Here is a 20,429-nt window from a genome sequence, read left to right on the forward strand (position 1 = left end):
CAAAATTTCAAGCCAACATCTGCTTTGAAATCAAAATATTTATGTGGACCACCGAGTTAAAGCTTTAATCAATGGTAACATCCTGGATATTGATGGTAAATGGCACTGAGTATCAATAGGAGAGATGACTGAATTCTCTCTTCCTTGAGATTGTCATTGGCTGATAACTGTACAGCATGAATGTTACCACTTTTAGCATAAGCCTGAACATTGCCCAAATCTTGAGGCTTCAGTATCAGAAATGTTATGAATTACAATGAACAATATGCAATCATCAGCAAATGACCCCAACTTATGATGGAAGGAATGCCATTAATAAAACACGAGGGTAGACAGAATCATTTTCAGCATTAGTTAGTATGGCGGTTACAAAGATGACTCACAATTTTGGGTGAATGGAGTTAAGATGGCAGAAGGTGGGTCTCAGATGAGATGAGATCAGGGTAGATAATAAGATGAACTTGACAAAGACGTTGGTGCAGGGTTAGAACTGTTCAAGAAATTTTAATTTGGTTGGAAGGGATTTCTTAGTTTCAATGATGTCCCTGTGCCCCTCACTATCATTAAAAATGAGACACAGGGAAATAGTTTAAGCTACAAGAGTAACTGTGACTCCTCATGTAATTCACTCCAGGACAATTACTATTCTTTTTATCTAACTTACTCCCTGACTTTTATAACCATCTGGCTACATTCATATTGGCATGGTACTTTTGCAAAGGGATTTAATTTCTTAGCATCATTCCTAAGTTGTAGTGCACATCTTGATTAAAGCCCAATATTACTTTAATGTGTATCAGTATACAGCTTGACCTCGGGGGAAGTACTAACTCAGGATTTAAAGATGTTTAAGGTTAAAGTAGCTACACCCATATTGCAGTTTTAATCTTAGATTCCAGTGAGCACTTAAAAAGCAATTTGTTCCACCAGGAATGGCAGAGCCCATGGAAAAAGATGGATCAAGTGGTGAGGTCTCCGCACCAGAAAAACCATTAAAACCAGCAATGAAACATTCAAGTCAGTTATATCTTTTGTACTTCAAAATAGCATGCTCATTTCCAAGTGTTGCTTTTTAAGAACAGTTGTATTTTAGTGGCTGTCTGCCTCTCTTCCAAGCTGCGCCCATGGCAAAGCCAATCCACTTGGTGTTGATACTTTCCATGATCAGTGGGCACAGCAGATGGTCGTATCAACAATAAAATTGCGAATTTGTTGGGAAACGGTTCCGTTTCGTTTTCGTAGCTGTTTCATATTTGATTTGATTAGAACATCTTCCTTCGGTGTGGCCTAATGGGGCATTTGCATTGTCGGGCCCAAGCCAGGCCCACGTGTGTGGCCGGCCTTGATTTAGAGAGAGCGGGTTACATGGATCTGTATTCAGGGCCGGGCAGGAGAGGAGAGGTGAGGGAGCCCCGGCCACAGTCGCCGTGTTTCCTTCCTCCTCGGTTTACGGCGGGGTGTCGAAGGCAGTGAGGAAGACGGAAGTCAGTCGGCGCCGAGGACGGGGATTCCCCGCCGGGAACTTCCGAACTCTCCGCCTCGAGCGCAGCGCCGGGCCGCAGCCAATGAGCGGAGCGGGTACAAATCAATAACGGCCGAGGGAGCGGCGCGAGCGGAGGGCAGGGGCTTCGGTTTGATCGGTGAGTGTGGCTCAGGGAGCGGTTACTCGGAGCCCGGGCCTCAGGGTGGCCGTCACCGCACTTCCAGGATTGATGGTGTGTATGTGTGTGTCTGTCTGTCCCCGGGGTGGAGGAGGGGGAAAGGTATCTCAGGGAGGCCACTGCCTTCAAATGTCACTGTCCTGAAGTCTCAGGTGATCACCCCTGAGGCCTACTGACAACCTTCGGTCCACAGCAGCCCCTCTATGTCAATTCCCGCTTCAGAGGAGAGGTCTTTTGGGTGATCAGATCCCCACCCTGCCTCCAGCTCATTGGCTCTCATTTGTTTGCCTGAAACTTAAGCTAATCAAACAGTTGCGTTTGGCAGTTCGAGTTAATCTTGCGTTTGTCGTTTTGTTTCTTTGATTTTTTAAAAGGGAAATGTTCAAGAAAACTTTAGTGTGTGGACATCTTACGATTCAGATATTTTGCAGGCTCTTCCTTGAAGGTGATAAAGGCTGCAGTTTAGGGGGTATTGTCAGCAAAGCTTTAGGAATTCTGGATTAGTGGTGCTGGAAGAGCACAGCAGTTCAGGCAGCATCCAACAAGCAGCGAAATCGACGTTTCGGGCAAAAGCCCTTCATTAGGAATAAAGGCAGTGAGCCTGAAGCGTGGAGAGACTTATGTGCGTTTTGCAATTCGTGTGCAGCCAAGGTAGGCATGGAATCCGACGGATTTAAGTGATGGATAGGGTGTGAATGAAGTGAGCTACTTTGATATGGAGGGTGTTGGGCTCCTTGTGGTCTTGTTGGAGCTATGCTCAACCAAGGATTTAAAGTCATGATTTGGAGATGCCAGTGTTGGACTGGGGTGTACAAAGTTAAAAATCAAACAACACCAGGTTATAGTCCAACAGGTTTAATTGGAAGCACCCTAGCTTTCAGAGCGTCACTCCATCAGGTGATACACTCAAGGATTTAAAGGGCATTCTTTTCTTTTATTTAAGAGTGAATCATATAAACCCTACAGTGCAGAAAGAGAGCTTTTGGCCCATCTAGTCTGCACTAAAACTCCAAAGAATGTACCACCCAGTACCATCCTATTCCTGTAACCTTGTATTTATCAGGACTAATCCACCTAGCCTGCACATCTTTTGGTCTTTGGGAAGAAATCAGATAACCTGGTAGAAACTCATGCAGTTACAGGGAGAAAGTACAAACTCCGCGCACACAATTGCCCAAGGTTGGAATCAAACCTTGATCCCTGGTGCTGTGAAGCAGCAGTGCTAATCACTGTGCTAACAAGCTGCCCTATAAAGAAGAGGGAACAATTAGGTGTAGTGTGGTACTGTCATCCAAATTTTTTTTCAAAAAATGAAAAGCTGGAAATATCAGGCAACAGTTACTCAAATTGATCACCTGACATATTAACATTGTTTCTCTGCTGAGATGCTTATATTTGAAGTTGTTTGCTTGGAATGTGTACTTTGTTAGCAATCAACAGCTGAAGTGTCTCCTAGGTTACATATGTTTTGTGTCCAAGGAAAGTTGTATAGGTTTTGAATTGATGTCATGTTTTGAGATTATGGTGGTAATGCCACAGCAGAGTGTAGCGTTTATAATACAGCATTTGGCTGTACAGTAAACCCTGCTAATGTCGAAAATCTGTTTTGGTTCTTGGTTGATTTTCATTGTGCCACGCTGATGTAGAGAACTCTTATCTGTAGCCAGAGGGATACAGGGCTTTTAGTACAATTTCAGGGTACTATATCGCTATGAGGAGGAACATAAGGAAAAGGAAGCAAGAATAAGTCCTGCAGCCCCTTGAGTCTGCTCTGACATTCCAGATCATAGCAGATCATCTGCCTCAATACAATTTCTTTTCCCTCCCACATTGTCCCCATATCCCTTGCCTCTAGAAACATAATGATGACTGTCTTGAATATACCTTGTCCTTTTTCATTTCCTGACCTGTTCTGTGGGATCTTATTGACAGCTTTCTGAAAATTCAGATACATCACATCCACTGGTTTTCCCCTTTATCCATTTTGCCAGTTGCATCCTCAAAAAAACAGGTTGGTCAAGTGTAATTTTCCTTTAATGAATCTTTGACGTTGCCCAATCAGATCATTACTTTCTAAATATCCAGTTTTCACAGTCTTTTTGTAATAGATTCTAGTATTGATAATGTATTCTATTTGTCCTACTTTTGATGTTCAGTAAACAGGATGGCAGTTCTGCACTTTCTCCCTCCTGCCTATCTTAAACAATTACGTCTGCAGGCACCATTTCGAGAATCTGTAAAGTTTTGTAAACTAATCACAAGTGAGTGCACAATGTCTCATCAGGCCCAAGGATTTTATCAACTTTCAGTCCTATTAATTTGTCCAGTACCACTTTTTTAACTTGCACATTTTTTTCAGTTCCTCATTTTCCCTAGTCCATTGAATCTTTTATTTCTGGTATGTTTCTTGTATTTTTTGTCATGAAAACTGGCACCAAATAATCGTTTGGCTTCTCTACCATTTCCCTATTTCTCCATTATAAATTCTTGTTTAATGGATCCACTTTTTTTAACTAATCTTTTCCATTTACATTGCTCAAGGAGATCTTACTGTTTAAATTTATTCTTGCTAGTTTACATTCACATTGTTTTCTCCTTTTTATCAGATTTTCTCCTTTGTTATGTTCAAAAATTCCCCTAATGATAGGCTCATTACCTTTTACTATAACCAGTTTTATAAACTACCTGCTTTGATCAACTGAAATCTTCAACTTCCTTTGTAGCCAAGGTCTGCTAACTCCATTTTGGGTTTTTTTTCCTGCCTTAATGTGATGTATCTTTTTTTTAAAAAAACATGTATTCGTTTTTGTTTTAGCATTCTAGCTATCAAACTTTTTTCTGGGTGGCAGCCAGTGACTCAGTAGGTACTACAGGGAGATAGTGAGGTCTGCAGATGTTGGAGATCAGAGTTGAGTACGTGTTGCTGGAAAAGCACAGCATTCCTGATGAAGAACTCCGACCTGAAACGTTGAACTTTCCTGCTCCTCGGATGCTGCCTGACCTGCTGTGCTTTTCCAGCAACACATTGTCAAGGACTGCAGGGATCAGCGCTTATACACTAGCTAGTCACAATATACACATGAACTATCTAAATGAAGGAATTTAAATGTAATATTTCCATATCTGCAAATGGCACAAATTTGGAAGAGAGTGAACTGTGAGAAGGGTGCAGTGCGATTTGGACAAGTTGAATGAGTAGGCAAATGTATGACAGATGAACTATAATATAGATAACAGTGAAGTTATGCACTTTGAATAAAAACAGGATGGGAAATTATTATCTGACTGCTGATAGATTAGCTCAGGAAAGAGGTGGTGCAGTGAGACCTGGATGTCCTTGTACACCATTTGCTGAAAGTAAGCATGCAAACAGGCAGGGTGTAGAAGGCCTTGAAAGTATGTTGGCCTTCAAAGTGAAAGGATTTGAGTACAGAAGAGAGATTTTGCTGTAGTTGTATTGGGCCTTGGTGATACCACACCTGGAGTGGTTGTGTACAGTTTTGGTCTCATTATCTGAGAAAGGTTGTTTTGGCTATAGAGCGAGTACCACAAACATTTATCAAACTGATTCCAGGGATAGCAGAGCTGTTGTAAGAAGGGAGACTGGTTCAGTTCAGACTATATTCACTGTAGTTTAGAAGAATGAGGGGGGGGGGGAATCTCATCGAAACCTTCTAGAATTCTAACAGAATTTGTGGATATTAGTGGATGGCGAAAAAGGTTATCTCACAGTACAATGGGATTTTGATCAGATGGCCGATTGGGCTGAGGAATGGCAGGTGGAATTTAATTTAGGTAAATGTGAAGTGCTACTTTGGAAAGTCAAATCAGGGCAGGACTTGTACACTTAATAGTAAGGTCTTGAGGAGTGTTAATGAACAAAGAGACCTTGGAATGCAGGTTCATAGTTCCATGAAAGTGGAGTTGCAGATAGACAGGATAGCGAAGAAGGCATTTGGTATGTTGATTTTATTAGTCAGTGCATTGAGTATAGGACTTGGGAGATCATGATGTAGCTGTTCAGGACATTGGTTAGGCCACTTTTGGAATACTGTGTTCAATTCTGTTCTTCGTGCAATAAGAAAAGTGTTGTGAAACTTGAAAGGGTTCAGAAAAGATTTACAAGGATGTTGCTGGGGTTGGCGGGTTTGAGTTACAGGGAGAGGCTGGGACTGTTTTCTCTGGGACGCAGACTGAGGGGTGACCTTAGAGAGATTTATAAAATCATGAGGGGCAGGGATAGGGTGGATAGTCAAGATCTTTTCCTCAGTTTAAGGGAGTCCAAAACTAGAGAGTATAGGTTTAAGGGGAAAGATTTTAAAAAGGACCTGAGGGGCAACTTTTTCATGGAGATGGTGGTGCGTGTATGGATTGAGCTGCCAGAGGAAGAGGTTGAGGTTGGTACAATTAGAACATTTAAACGGCATCTGGATGGGTATATGAATAGGAAGGGTTTACAGGGATATGAGCCAAGTGCTGGTAAATGGGACTAGATTAATTGAGGATATTTGATTGGCATGGATGAGTTGGACCGAAGGGTCTGTTTCCATGTTGGTCTAAGACTAGACCAGGTGAATGCAGGATGTTCGTGATAACCAAGAAGTCTCGAACCAGAGGTCGCAATTTAAGGAATACAGGGTAAGCCATTCAGTATTAAGTCATAGTTTAAGGATATGGAGTACCCATTCAGTACTGAGATGAGGAGAAAGTTCTTCACCCAGAAAGTGGTGAGCCTGCGGAATTCTCTGCCACAGAAACCAGTTGAGGCCAAAACATTGAATGTTTTTAAGCAGAAGTTAGTTATAGTTCTTAGGGCTAAAGGAATCAATAAGGAAAGAAAGTGGGGACTTAGATGAATGATAGTCATGATCATATTGAATGGCAAAGCAGGCTTGTCAGTTTTGACCTTCTAGCATGTTGTTCTCATGGGAATTGTTAATTATCTATTGAGTCACAAGCCTCTAAATAAATTTCGAACTGAGTGTAATCTCCTTTCTATGTGCTGGAGAGATGTGAATGTGAAAAAGATGGATTATAGCAAAAACAGGAAATGTAGGAATAGTTTCTCCATGTGCATTCTGTCCTGATTCCTCATGATTTTGAATACACCCATCAGGTGCCTTCGCCATATTCCCCAACAGAAATAGTTCTAAGTGTCCAGCCTATGTTCGTAATAGACGTTCCTAACTTTTGAAACTATTTTCTCAAAGATGTTTTCTGCGTGCTCTCCAATTATTTCATATCCTTCCTAAACGTTGAAGCCAGTGTCTTTATACAAGTTCAAAAAAAACTGAGAACTGCATTGTACTCTCTGCCCTTATTAATAAAGTCGAGAATACTATCAGCTTTATTAATTGCTCTTTCAACCTGTCCTGCCATCTTTCATGTGATATGCATATAAACCGAGGTGTCTCTGCTGCTGTGCCCATTTTATGTTTGTATCTTCTATTTTCAACTCTCCCTTTTTTTTTCTTCTCATGTTTCACCACATGAAACCGCCATCTGCCATCAATCAATCTGTCCCACTAACTTTTGAGGTTTTATGCAAGCCCCCTTACAACTTGCAATGCTTTCAGGTTTTGTACTGTAACAAATGTTTAAATCATGCCACGGACACAACAATCTTATTGGTACTGTACTATAGGTCCCCCAGTATCAGCAGGAAATTCAGAAACAAATTTGTAAGGAGATCTCACTTATCTACATAAAAAAAACCCAGGAAATATAGGTTATGGATCAGTAAACATTTGTAAAAGAAAAGGCCAGGATAATGTTTTGAGAAAAATTTCAAAAATGTTTGCCTTTCAATTCTGAAGAGTCTATAGAAGGGATTGTAATGAGGTGGAGGACAAAAACATATTTGTATTTAGAGAAAGGTTGTTAATACAACTTACTTAAAAGAAAAACAGGCAATTGTGGCAAGTATAAGATTACCTCTTGTGAGGTAATGGAGACATAAACTAAGTAAGACTCATAAAGCACAGCAAACAGGCCCTTTGGTCCAAGTTTCCTGAACTAAACTAGTCTAACTTTTCTGCATTTGGCCCATATCCCCCTCAACCCTTCCTATTCATGTACCCATCCACCTGCCTTTTAAATGTTGTCATTGTACATGCCTACTACTTCCTCTGGCAGCTCATTCCATATATGCACTAACCTCTGTGTGAAAACGTTGCCCCTCCGGTCCCATTTGAATCTTTTCCCCCTTTCCTTAAACTTATGCCCTCCTGCCCTTGAGCAAAAACTTTGGCTATTCACTTTATCTATGTCCCTTATGATTTTATAAACCTCCTATAAGGTCACCCCTCAGCCTCTGATACTCCAGGGGACAAAAGTCTCAGTCTATTTAGCTTCTCCTTATAACTCAAACCTCCCAGTCTCGGTAACATCCTTGTAAATTCTTATTGCACCCAATCTAGTTTAACAACATATTTCCTGTAACAGGGCAACTAGAATTGTATGTAGTACTCCAAATGTGGCCTTACTCATGTTTTGAATAGCTGTAACATGACATTTTAAGTCATAGAGATTTACAGCATGGAAACAGACCCTTTGGTCCAACCCATCCATGCTGACCAGATATCCCAACCCAATCTACTCCTGCCAGCACCCAGCCCATATCCCTCCAAACCGTTCCTATTCATATACCCATCCAAATGCCTCTTATATGTTGCAATTGTGCCAGCCTCCACCACTTTCTCTGGCACTTCATTCTGTACACGTACCACCCTCTGTGAGGAAAAGCTGCCCCTTAGGTCTCTTTTATATCTTTCCCCTCTCACCCTAAACCTATGCCCTCTAGTTTTGGACTCCCTGACCCCAAACTATTTACCCTATCCATGCCCCTCATAATTTTGTAAACCTCTATAAGGTCACCCCTCAGCCTCAGACGCTCCAGGGAAAACAGTCCCAGCCTGTTCAGCCTCTCCCTATAGCTCAAATCCTCCAACCCTGGTAACATCCTTGTAAATCTTTTCTGAACCCTTTCAAGTTTCACAACATCTTTCCGATAGGAAGGAGATCAGAATTGCACGCAGTACTCCAACAGTGGCCTAACCAATGTTCTGTACAGCTGCAACATGACCTCCCAACTCCTGTACTCAAGACTTTGACCAGTAAAGGAAAACACACCAAACGCCTTCTTCACTATCCTATCTACTTGCGACTCCACTTTCAAGGAGCTATGAACCTGCACTCCAAGGTCTCTTTGTTCAGCAACACTCCCTAGGACCTGACCATTAAGTGTATAAGTCCTGCTAAGATTTTGCTTTCCCAAAATGCAGCATCTCACATTTATCTGAATTAAACTCCATCTGCCACGTCTCAGCCCATTGGCCCATCTGGTCAAGATCCTGTTGTAATCTGAGGTAACCCTCTTCGCTGTCCACTACACCTCCAATTTTGGTGTCATCTGCAAACTTACTAACTGTACCTCTTATGCTCGCATCCAAATCATTTATGTAAATGACAAAAAGTAGAGGCCCAGCACCGATCCTTGTGGCACTCCACTGGTCACAGGCCTCCAGTCTGAAAAACAACCCTCCACCACCACCCTCTGTCTTCTACCTTTGAGCCAGTGGAGTGTATCCAAATGGCTAGTTTCCCCTGTATTCCATGAGATCTAACCCTGCAAATCAGTCTCTCACAGGGAACCTTGTCGAATGTCTTATTGAAGTCCATATAGATCACATCTACTGCTCTGCCCTCATCAATCCTCTTTGTTACTTCTTCAAAAAACTCAATCAAGTTTGTGAGACATGATTTCCCATACACAAAGCCATGTTGACTACCTCTAATCAGTCCTTGCCTTTCCAAATACATGTACATCCTGTCCCTCAGGATTTCCTCCAACAACTTGCCCACCACCGAGGTCAGGCTCACTGGCCTATATTTCCCTGGCTTGTCCTTACCACCTTTCTTAAACAGTGCCACCAAGTTAGACAACCTCCAGTCTTCTGGCACCTCACCTGTGACTATCAATGACAAAAAATATCTCAGCAAGAGGCCCAGCAATCACTTCTCTAGCTTCCCACAGAGTTCTTGGGTACACCTGATCAGGTCCTGGGGATTTATCCACCTTTACTTGTTTCGAGACATCCAGCACTTCCTCCTCTGTAATCTGGACATTTTGCAAGATGTCACCATCTGTTTCCCTACAGTCTATATCTTCCATATCCTTTTCCACAGTAAATACTGATGCAAAATACTCATTTAGTATCTTCCCCATTTTCTGTGGCTCCACAAAGGCCGCCTTGCTGATCTTTGAGGGGCCCTATTCTATCCCTAGTTACCCTTTTGTCCTTAATGTATTTGTAAAAATCCTTTGGATTCTCCTTAATTCTATTTGCCAAAGCTATCTCATGTCCCCTTTTTGCCCTCCTGAGTTCCCTCTTAAGTATACTTCTACTGCCTTTATATTCTTCTAAGGATTTACTTGATCTATCTTGTCTATACCTGACATATGTTTCCTTCTTTTTCTTAACCAAACCCTCAATTTCTTTAGTCATCCAGCATTCCCTATCCCTACCAGCCTTTCCTTTCACCCTGACTGGAATATAATTTCTTTGGATTCTGTTATCTCATTTCTGAAGGCATCCCATTTCCAGCTGTCCCTTTACCTGCGAATATCTGCCCCCAATCAGCTTTTGCAAGTTCTTGCCTAATACCGTCAAAATTGGCCTTTCTCTAATTTAGAACTTCCAACTTTTAGATCTGGTCTATCCTTTTCCATCGCTATTTTAAATTTAATAGAATTATGGTCGCTGGCCCCAAGGTGCTCCCCCACTGACACCTCAGTCACCTGTCCTGCTTTATTTCCCAAGAGTAGGTCAAGTTTTGTACCTTCTCTCGTCGGTACATCCACATACTGAATCAGAAAATTGTCTTGTACACACTTAAGAAATTCCTCTCCATCTAAACCTTTGACACTATGGCAGTCCCAGTCTATGTTTGGAAAGTTAAAATCCCCTATCATAACCACCCTATTATTCTTACAGATAGATGAGATCTCCTTACAAGTTTGTTTCTCAATTTCCCTCTGACTGTTAGGGGGTCTATAATACAATCGCAATAAGGTGAATCATCCCTTTCTTATTTTTCAGTTTCACCCAAATAACTTCCCTGGATGTATTTCTGGGAATATCCTCCCTCAGCACAGCTGTAATGCTAGCCCTTATCAAAAATGCTTCTCCCCCTCCTCTCTTGCCTCCCTTTCTATCCTTCCTGTATCCTGGAACATTAAGCTGCCAGTCCTGTCCATCCCTGAGCCATGTTTCTGTAATTGCTATGATATTCCAGTCCCATGTTCTTAACCATGCCTTGAGTTCATCTGCCTTCCCTGTTAGGCCCCTTGCATTGAAATAAATGCAGTTTAATTTATTAGTCCTACCTTGTCCCTGCCTGCCCTGATTGTTTGACTCACTTCTGTTCTCAACTGTACCAGTCTCAGATTGATCTCTTTCCTCACTATGTCCCTGGGTTCTCTTCCACCTCCCCCCCCACCCCCCCACCTTCACCTTACTAGTTTAAATTCTCCTGAACAGCTCTCGCAAATCTCCCTGCCAGTGTATTAGTCCCTTCCAATTTAGGTGCAATCCGTCCTTCTTGTACAGGTCACTTCTACCTCAAAAGAGATTCCAATGATCCAAAAATGTGAATCCTTTTCCCACACACCAGCTCCTAAGCCATGCATTCATCTGCTCTATCCTCCTATTCCTGCCCCCACTCACTCGTAGTACTGGGAGAAATCCAGATATTACCATTCTTGAGGACCTCCTTTTTAAATTTCTGCCTAACACTCTAATCTCCCTTCAGAATCTCAACCTTCCTATATCACTGGTTCCAATGTGGACAATGACGTCTAGCTGGCCCCTCTCCCTCATGAGAACATTCTGCACCCTCCCTGAGACATCCTTGATCCTGGCACCAGGGAAGCAACACACCATTTTGCTTTTTCGCCGCTGGCCACAGAAACGTCTGTCTGTACCTCGGACTTCAGAATCCCTTAACACAATTGATCTCTTGGAAGCCAACGTACCCCTCATTGCATTCGAGCCAGTCTTAATACCAGAAACTTGGCTGTTTGTGCTATGTTCCCCTGAGAATCCATCACCCCCTACATTTTCCAAAACAGCATACCTGTTTGAAATGGGTATATCCACAAAAGACTCCTGCACTAGGTGCCTAGCTCTCTTACCTTTCCTGGAGTTAACCCATCTATGTGACTGATTCTGAGACTTTTCCCCCTTCCTATAACTGCCATCCGTCACATACTGTTGCTGTTGCAAATTCCTCATTGCTTCTTACTGTCTCTCCAACCGATCCATTCGATCTGATAATATTCGCATCCAACAACATTTATGGCAGATATAATCCACAGTAACCCTTAAACTCTCTTTAAACTCCCACATCTGTCAAGAAGTACATATCATTGTACTAAAGGCCATTTTTGCTCCTTCACAGTTTACAGATCTAGAAAATAACACTGTCTTATACCCCTACAAAACACTGCCCCAGGTTAAATTAATAGTTATGGCTTATATTTTAATTTTAATCAAGAGACCTATCTCCAAAAACACACAAACCAGAAAAAAAAACCACTCTACTCCATACTGCAGCCTTTCTGTTGAACACACTTAACACAACGATTAACTTATCTTATTCTATGCTGAAAACTTCACCCAAACAGGTTCCTCCAGGATGCTCAGTGATACAAGCATTCAAAACAGGAAAGGCAGTCTCTCTCTCTCTCTCTCTCTCTCTCTCTCTCTCTCTTCTCTCTGCTGTTGTTTTGACTTTTCCTGAACTATGCTGTGACCGATGAAGGCACACGTGCCAATGCCTCCTTGACACCCTGTCTACCTGTGGTGCCACTTTCAAGGAACTATCTACCTGAACCCCTCGGTCTCTCTGTTCAACAAACCTCTCCAGGATCCTACCATTTACTGTATAAGTCCTGCCCTGAGTTACCAAAATGCAACACCTCCTATTTATCTGAATTAAACTCCTTTTCTTCAGCCCACTGACCCATTTGATCTGAGATAACCTTCTTCACTGTCTACAATATCACCAATTTTGATGTCATTCTGCAAACTTAGTAGCCATGCCTCCTATGTTCTCATCCTAATTGTTTATATAAGTGATTCTTGTGGCACACTGCTGGTCACCAGCTCCAGTCTGAAAAACAACACTCTACCACCACCCACTGTCAAATCAATTTTGTGTCCAGTTGGCTAGCTTTCCCAGAATCCCATGTGATCTAACCTTTCCAACCAGTCTATGATCACCTTTTTCAAAAATTTCAATCAGATTTTTGAGACACAATTTCCCATGCACAAACCCATGCTGACTATCCTTAATCAGTTCTTACCTTCTCAAATTCTGTCTCTCTGAATCCCCTCCAAAAACTTACCCACCACGAACTGGTCTGTAGTTCCATAGCTTTTCTTTGCAGCCTTTCTTAAATAATGGCACTACATTGAAAACTAAAATGGCAAAATGTCAAAAGGAAGAAAAACTGAAATTGTAACACATTGAAAGAAAGCTTTGAACTCCTGGGGTTATGAAGTGTGTCATAGGTAGTCCAGTTCTGAAAAGAATGACCAACACTAAGGATGTACAGAATTCGGAAGTAACAACAATTTGCCTCTCTTACCAACCAACTGTCCAATTCTATGTTCAAGTTTTGTTTGATTAAGGTCATTGGGAATGTAATTGGTTTAATGTCCCTCATGAAACTGTTAAAGCCAGAGTAGGTGGGGGTGCCCTGCAAAAAGATGTTATACTCTCATGAAGCCAGGGTTGGGCTTCGTCAAAACTATACAGGATGTGAAAGGTCTGTTAGAATCCCTGATGAAACAGCCAATTATGATATAACATGGTTTAGAACTAGCAATAGTTTTTGTTTACAGTATTTGGTATTTGAGGTCCTGGGTATTTAGCAAATACAGCCACTATATTCCATGTTTTTCAGCAAACTAAACTTTTCAGCAGTGAGAAAAGTAAAACAATCTGTTAGATATGTATATAAAATGTATACTTTAACATCCATAATTATTATTATACTCTCACTCTCTTTGAACACCCCGCAAATCACATCAAATAGCTGATGCAATGAAGACAGATCCCACGTAGTTCTCATCAAACCAATCTGATAATAATGACACTGGGTCACCAAATCTCATAAATTTTGACTTCTCTTTCAAAGAACTAACCTTGAAAAATCTCTTGCAACTCATAGACTGCTTCATTGACAGCTTATGTTTTGGCAGTTTAATCTCATCCCCTGAGACTGCATTTCACTGGAGGTACTTCAGTACCTAGTTGACTGATTGTGTAATTTGGAAAGCCTACTTGAAAGAATTGTCTTAATTGTCTCCTGAACTCATTTGTATTCTTCTCATGAGAAGATTCAACTTGAACTATGTCATCCGGTAGACTCACTAACTGATTGTTGCCAATTACACCTGGAAAAGTTGTAGTATACACTTTCTATCAAATTAGATTTCTGTGATAGAGAACATTTTTGTCTTGTCAAAATAATGTCAGAAATTAATAAATGAACAACGTACCTAAATTGTTCTAAATTTTCTATGTTGACAGTAAAGTGGAAGTGACGCTTTTGCAAACATATTTATACCTCTGATCATGTCAAGATGGAGGTAGAAGAATTTTTAATAAACAGGAACCAATTTCATAATTCCTGCCTCCTTTCCCATTACGTGGGATTTTTGAGGGCAGTAGTCAATGAGGATAGTAGTGTTGAACACACTTCAACACTATTATCCCCTCGAGACTGATTACGAAACTTAGTGATCTTGGTCAAAGTCCCACTCTCTGCAACTGGATCCTCAGTTTCCTGACCCACAGGCCACAATCAGTGAAGATTGGGGACAATATTTCATCCTCACTAACACTCAACACTGGGGTCCCCCAAGGCTGCATACTCAGTCCCCTACTGTACTCACTGTATACCCATTACTGCGTTGCCAAATACCAGACTAATACCATTTACAAGTTCACTGAAGACACCATCATAGTCAGTTGAATCTCAGATGGCAATGAAACAGACTACAGGCAGGGGTGGAAAACCTGGAAAAATGGTGCACTGAGAACAGCCTAGCTGTCAATGCTGGCAAAACTAAGAGACTCATTATTGACTTTCAGCGGGATGTTACTCATGCCGCTGAAGAGAGTGGAGAGTGTGAAGCTCCAGGGAGTGGTCATCCACAACAAGCTTTCTTGGACTCTTCATGTGGACGCACTGGTTACGAAGGCTCAACAATGTCTCTTCTTCCTCGGACAGCTAAGGAAATTTGGCATGAAGGTGAACACTCTCGCCAAATTTTTATAGGTGCGCTATTGAGAGCATACTGTCTGTATTTATCACTACCTGGTATGGCAACTAAACCAGTCAAGATTGGAGACGGTTAAGAGAGTGGTGAGCTCGGGCTGGACAATCTCAAAGGCCAACCCCCCAGCTATAGAATCCATCGACCAGGCCTGCTGTGAAGGAAAAGCTGCCAGCATTCTCACAGATCCATCCCACGTTTTTCTACCACCGGGGAGAACATATATATGCCTGAATACGCACCAGCCGGTTTCAAAATAGTTTCTACCCTACTGTTGTTAGAATACTGAATGGACTCTCAAAATCTGAACATTCGCCTGTATCTGTGTTTTTGTTTTTGCCACTGTTTACCTGTTATTTACTTATCTATGATACTTAACTCCTGTGATCTGCCTGTATTGCTTGCAATAGCTCACAATAAGCTTTTCACTGTGCCTCAGTACACGTGACAATAAATTCAATTCCATTCAATTCAATTTCAATAGATTAGAGTGTGTTGTACAACTAGTTTTTCTACAGCTGAAATCCCATTATGAATGCTTGCCTGAATGCCAAATCTAACTGTTCAGCAGGGATTGTTAACCCAGCTGTTAATGGAACTTCCACCTTTTGCTTTGATAGTTTTATAAACAGACAATAAGATAAAGTTTGTGAATGTTTGTTTATTTTGATAATTACTTGAGTATCTCAAAGACTTCCCAATGTCATCATAGGGTTTAAGAGTTCAGTCTTCACTGAAAATGGGTGAAGGGGTCATGGGGTAGGTTGCTTGAGAGAAGGCTGATGAGCAGCCATGTGCAGAATTGGGCTGGTGCCCCAGTGAACTGATGTGAATTTTCCAAGCTTCCTGCCTTGGTAATCACTGCTTCCAGAGGCAATGGCGCTAACTCAAGCCTGCTCATTTATCATAAAATTAGCACAGGTAGGAACTGCCAAACTGGGTGTGGATTGTGATGTTGGGAAAATCCCCAACTCCTGACGCTTGCCTAAAAGATAAAAAACTAGGCCCACAAACCCATATGCGCTGCCTCAAGGTAACAGAGAAACCTAATGAACATGGTCAACAAATTATGAACAAAAATCAAAGTCATAAGATCTGGGAATGCAAATAGGAACAACCATACCATTGTTAATGTACTGCATCAGATTAGTGTTTATGCATATATATTAGTTTGTACGTAATTATTATCTGTATTTTAAAGGCATGCACATTTTTTCAATAAAAGTTATTACTTTTGGTATTTTTCAATTATTGAAAGAAATTGTACTGCCACCAGTATGATTCTTTCTTTTCTCATTTGCCTCCAACTGTGACCATTTGGCAGATTGCTGTCTCTGTGCATCATCTCCTGATATAACGTCAACTGTTTCTGGGTTTTACTGAAGCTAATTTTTCCCTTCCCAGTTGTTCGACTTGTTTGGTCCATTTCTGCTACAAGCTACTTCCTGTAAACTCCCCAGTCCTTTGTTTTGGTGCTGGTGTCTCTTTTCACCCTGAACTGAGGTAAAGGCCCCTTATCCACTCCAACATTTTCTTTATTCTTTTACAGGATGTGCTGTTACTGGTTAGGCCAGCATTTGTTGTTTATTCATCATTCCCCTTGAGAAAGCAGTGGTGAACCACTGAAGATCATGTGATAGATACACCCATAATGCTGCTAAGAAGAGAGTTCTGGGATATTTGAGCCAATGGCAGTAAAGGAATGGCAAAATACTGAGTCCGAATGGTATGTATGTTTGTTTGTAACTCAGTAACACTCCATTTTTGCCTAATTTGTTGTTGACATTCCGATAAATCTAATGTTAAAAGAGCTATTTATTCCAGTGCTTCCTTGGCTGGTCTCCAATATTGCATTCTCGAAAGAATTGAACTCATTCAACATTCTGACCTACTCCAACTGTCTGAAGTCCCATTCATCTTTCATCCTGTGATAATGGGTTCTTCAATCGTGTGCATTCCACTGTTACGATAAAACTATTGTATGGTTCTGTGAAGAACATCAGGTGTGTCCACCACATTACTGATAAACTGTAAATTAATGTAACTTGTGTGTTAGCCCTTTTAATATGTCATGATTTCACTTAAAACAGACTAGCAACCAAGTTTTTGTTTAAACAGCATAAATGTTAGTTTGTTGGAAGTTTTGACTGAAAGTTCCTTCAGAATAAAGAGAAAGTTCTTAAAAATAAGTTATAGACACAAAAATTTAAAAAATACCAATTGTTGTACAGTAGAAAATGGCTTTTTAAAAGCAGTTCAAGTCTAAACTTTTATTGGGAGTTTAATTTAGACACACTCCATAAAACACGACACACTGATTATTAGCTCCCTGTATTTAAACAATTAATTGATACACAATTAACCAAGTTAATGAATCCGTCACCTGTTCCCTAATTCCAATAGGTCTTGAGCATTCCTTACAATCATCTCAGATAATAACAGACTTTCTTTTTCTTTTCAAATAAATGAATGTATAATAAAAGAAACAAACATGGTACATTATGGGGTGTAAGTTTGCTGCTGAGCTGTAGTTTGATATCTTGACATTTCATTACCTGGCTAGGTAACATCATCAGTGGCGACCTCCAAGTGAAGCGAAGCTGTTGTCTCCTGCTTTCTATTTATATCTTTCTCTTGAATGGGGTTCCTGGGGTTTGTGGTCATGTCATTTCCTGTTCGTTTTCTGAGGGGTTGATAGACGGCATCTAGATCTGTGTGTTTGTTTATGGCATTGTGGTTGGAGTGCCAGACCTCTAGGAATTCTCTGGCATGTCTTTGCTTAGCCTGTCCCAGGATAGATGTGTTGTCCCAATCGAAATGGTTTTTTACATCTGTGTGTAGGGCTACGAGGGAGAGAGGGTCGTGTCTTTTTGTGGCTAGCTGGTGTTTGTGTATCCTGGTGGCTAACTTTCTTCCTGTTTGTCCTATGTAGTGTTTGTGGCAGTCCTTGCATGGAATTTTGTAGATGACGTTGGTTTTGTCCATGGGTTGTACTGGGTCTTTAAGTTTGTTAGCTTTTGTTTGAGAGTGTTGGTGGGTTTTTTGTGCTACTAGGATTCCGAGGGGTCTTAGTAGTCTGGCTGCCATTTCTGAAACTACTTTGATGTGTGGTTAGGGTTTCTGGCTGTGTTTGGTTTGCTTGCCGTGGTTTGTTCTTGAGGAATCTGTGCACTGTATTTTTTGAGTATCCGTTCTTCTTGAATACGTTGCATAGGTGGTTTTCCTCTGTTTTCCGAAGTTCGTCTATGCTGCAGTGTGTGGTGGCTCATTGGAATAGTGTTCTGATACAGCTTCGTTTGTGTGTATTGGGATGGTTGCTGGTGTAGTTATCCTACAGATAAAAATGATAAATGCTCCTATGAGGAGAAATCACAAGACAGAGATTTGCATAGAAAGAATTACTAAAAAAAAGTTATTTCATGTTCCTGGCTTTGACCAGTGACGGAAACTTCAAAATGCATGCTCCATTTTTAATTTTTCCAATTTTGTGTTTGCCTAAATATTTGTCATATAGGGATTTTTCATAGTTGTACTTAACTTTATTACTCAGAATTGGTATCTGGCCTTATTGGGTGCCAGGCCAATTCAGAGATGTCCAATTTGAAAACGACTGCATCTTCTTGTTTAATTGTATCTTGATGAATAGCATTGGCTCTAGCATCTTTCAAATAAAGATTGCTGATCCAAAGTGATACTTGATCCATTCTCCCTGATTTCTAACCTAACATATGTAAAAGACCCAAAATTCTGAATACTAATTTTAAATCTGCTTTAAATCTGACAATGCATATAAATTCACTCTCTCTCACCAACCCCCCCCCCCCCCCCCCCCCCCAAAAGTGTATCATAAAGAAGCGTAAAACTGCACCTCATGGCTCCACTGAAACAAAACAAGGTCTGCTTTAAATTAAATATAATAAATATAATAAATTTGTTTGATACTTCTAACAAATCTCACATCGATCACATCTTTTGAGCTTATTATACTACCCATCCCTTACTAAAATTTTTGCCTTTTTATATGATTGATCAGTAACTTGCCTCTATAATTTTTAACATAATTGACTTTTTCTAAATTTCTATCCCTGATGTCAAGAACACTGGTTTATCATCCATTACAGGAGTCCAAAAATGTCCCAAATCTATAAATTACATATTTTCCATTTAGAATAGATTTGTCACAGCCATAGGGTCACACAGTATGGAGACAGACCCTTTGGTCTAACTCATCTATGCTGACAAGTCATCCTAACCTGACCCAGTCCTAATTGCCAGTACTTGGCCCATATCTCTCTACACCCTTCGTATTCATGGACACATCCAGCTGCCTTTTAAATGTTATAATTGTACCCGCCTCCACCACTTCCTCTGGCAGCTCATTCCATACATGCACCACCCTTTCCATGAAAAACTTAACCCTCAGATCTTTTTTAAATCTTTCCCTTCTTACCTTAAACCTGTGCCATCTAATTTTGGATTCAACCAAAGTAGGGGAAAAGACCTTGGCTTTTCACCCTATCCATGTCCCTTTATGATTTTATAAAATTTTATAATGTCACCCTTCAGACTCTGATCCTCTGGGAAGAAAAAAGCCCCACCCTATTCAGACTGTCCCTTTCACCCAACCCCCCCCCCCCCCCCACCCCCCCGGCTCGGTAACATCTTCGTAAATCTTTTCTGCATCCTCTCAAGTTTTAACAACACCCTTCTTATAGAAGGGTGACCAGAATTGATACAGTACTCTAAATGTAGCCTCAACAATGTATTGTACAGCACAACATGACATTCCAACTCCTGTACTCAGTGCATCAACTGGTGAAAGCCAGCGCGCCAAATGCTGCCTTCATCTCCCTGTCTACCTGCGACTCCACGGAACTATACACCTGCACCTCCAGTCCCTTTGTTCAGCAACACACCCCAGGGCCCTAGCATTACATGTATAAGCCCTGCTCTGGTTTGCTTTACCAAAATGCAATACCTCAAATTTATCTAAATTAAACTCCATCTGCCACTCCTCAGCCTGTTGGCCCATTTGATCAAGGTCCTGTTGTTTTCGGAGATAATTTTCTTCACTGTCCACTAAATGTTTCCATATCCAACTTCATTTGTACTTTCTTCATTGATTTACCTAATAATGATTGCATTTCGCTGAACACTATGTAAGCAAAATACTGCAGATGTTGGAAATATGAAACCAAGACAGAGAATGCTGGAGGGCCTCAATAGGTATGGCAACATCATCTGTAGAGAGAGAAAAATAGAGTTGAAGTTTTGAGTCCAATATGACCACTTCAAAACTGAAAACCATTCCAAACTGAAGATTCTGAAGGAGAGTCATACTGGATTCAAAACTTTAACTTTTTTTTTCCCTCTGCCCAACCCGGTGGATTTCTCCAGCATTCTGTGCTCATGAAATGAT

General features: G+C 41.0%; 1 protein-coding gene across 4 annotated transcripts in view; it reads left to right on the plus strand.

The window, feature by feature from the left end:
• The first annotated feature begins 920 nt into the window (after nt 1–920).
• The window catches only part of tank (TRAF family member-associated NFKB activator), a 102,327-nt gene continuing 82,818 nt past the window's right edge, over nt 921–20,429 (plus strand). Inside the window, exons 1-2 of one of the 4 annotated variants that reach the window (XM_072579451.1) lie at nt 921–1,017; nt 16,560–16,736. In XM_072579451.1, the coding sequence (XP_072435552.1) occupies nt 16,734–16,736 (3 nt within the window). In that variant the 5' untranslated portion in view covers nt 921–1,017; nt 16,560–16,733. Of the gene's footprint in view, nt 1,018–1,163; nt 1,716–16,559; nt 16,737–20,429 lie in introns of those variants that run through there. The other 3 variants (XM_072579449.1, XM_072579450.1, XM_072579452.1) reach the window with 3 other exon arrangements.

The sequence above is a fragment of the Chiloscyllium punctatum genome, chromosome 10 (genome assembly GCF_047496795.1).
Source record: "Chiloscyllium punctatum isolate Juve2018m chromosome 10, sChiPun1.3, whole genome shotgun sequence".
Classification (NCBI taxonomy): domain Eukaryota; kingdom Metazoa; phylum Chordata; class Chondrichthyes; order Orectolobiformes; family Hemiscylliidae; genus Chiloscyllium; species Chiloscyllium punctatum.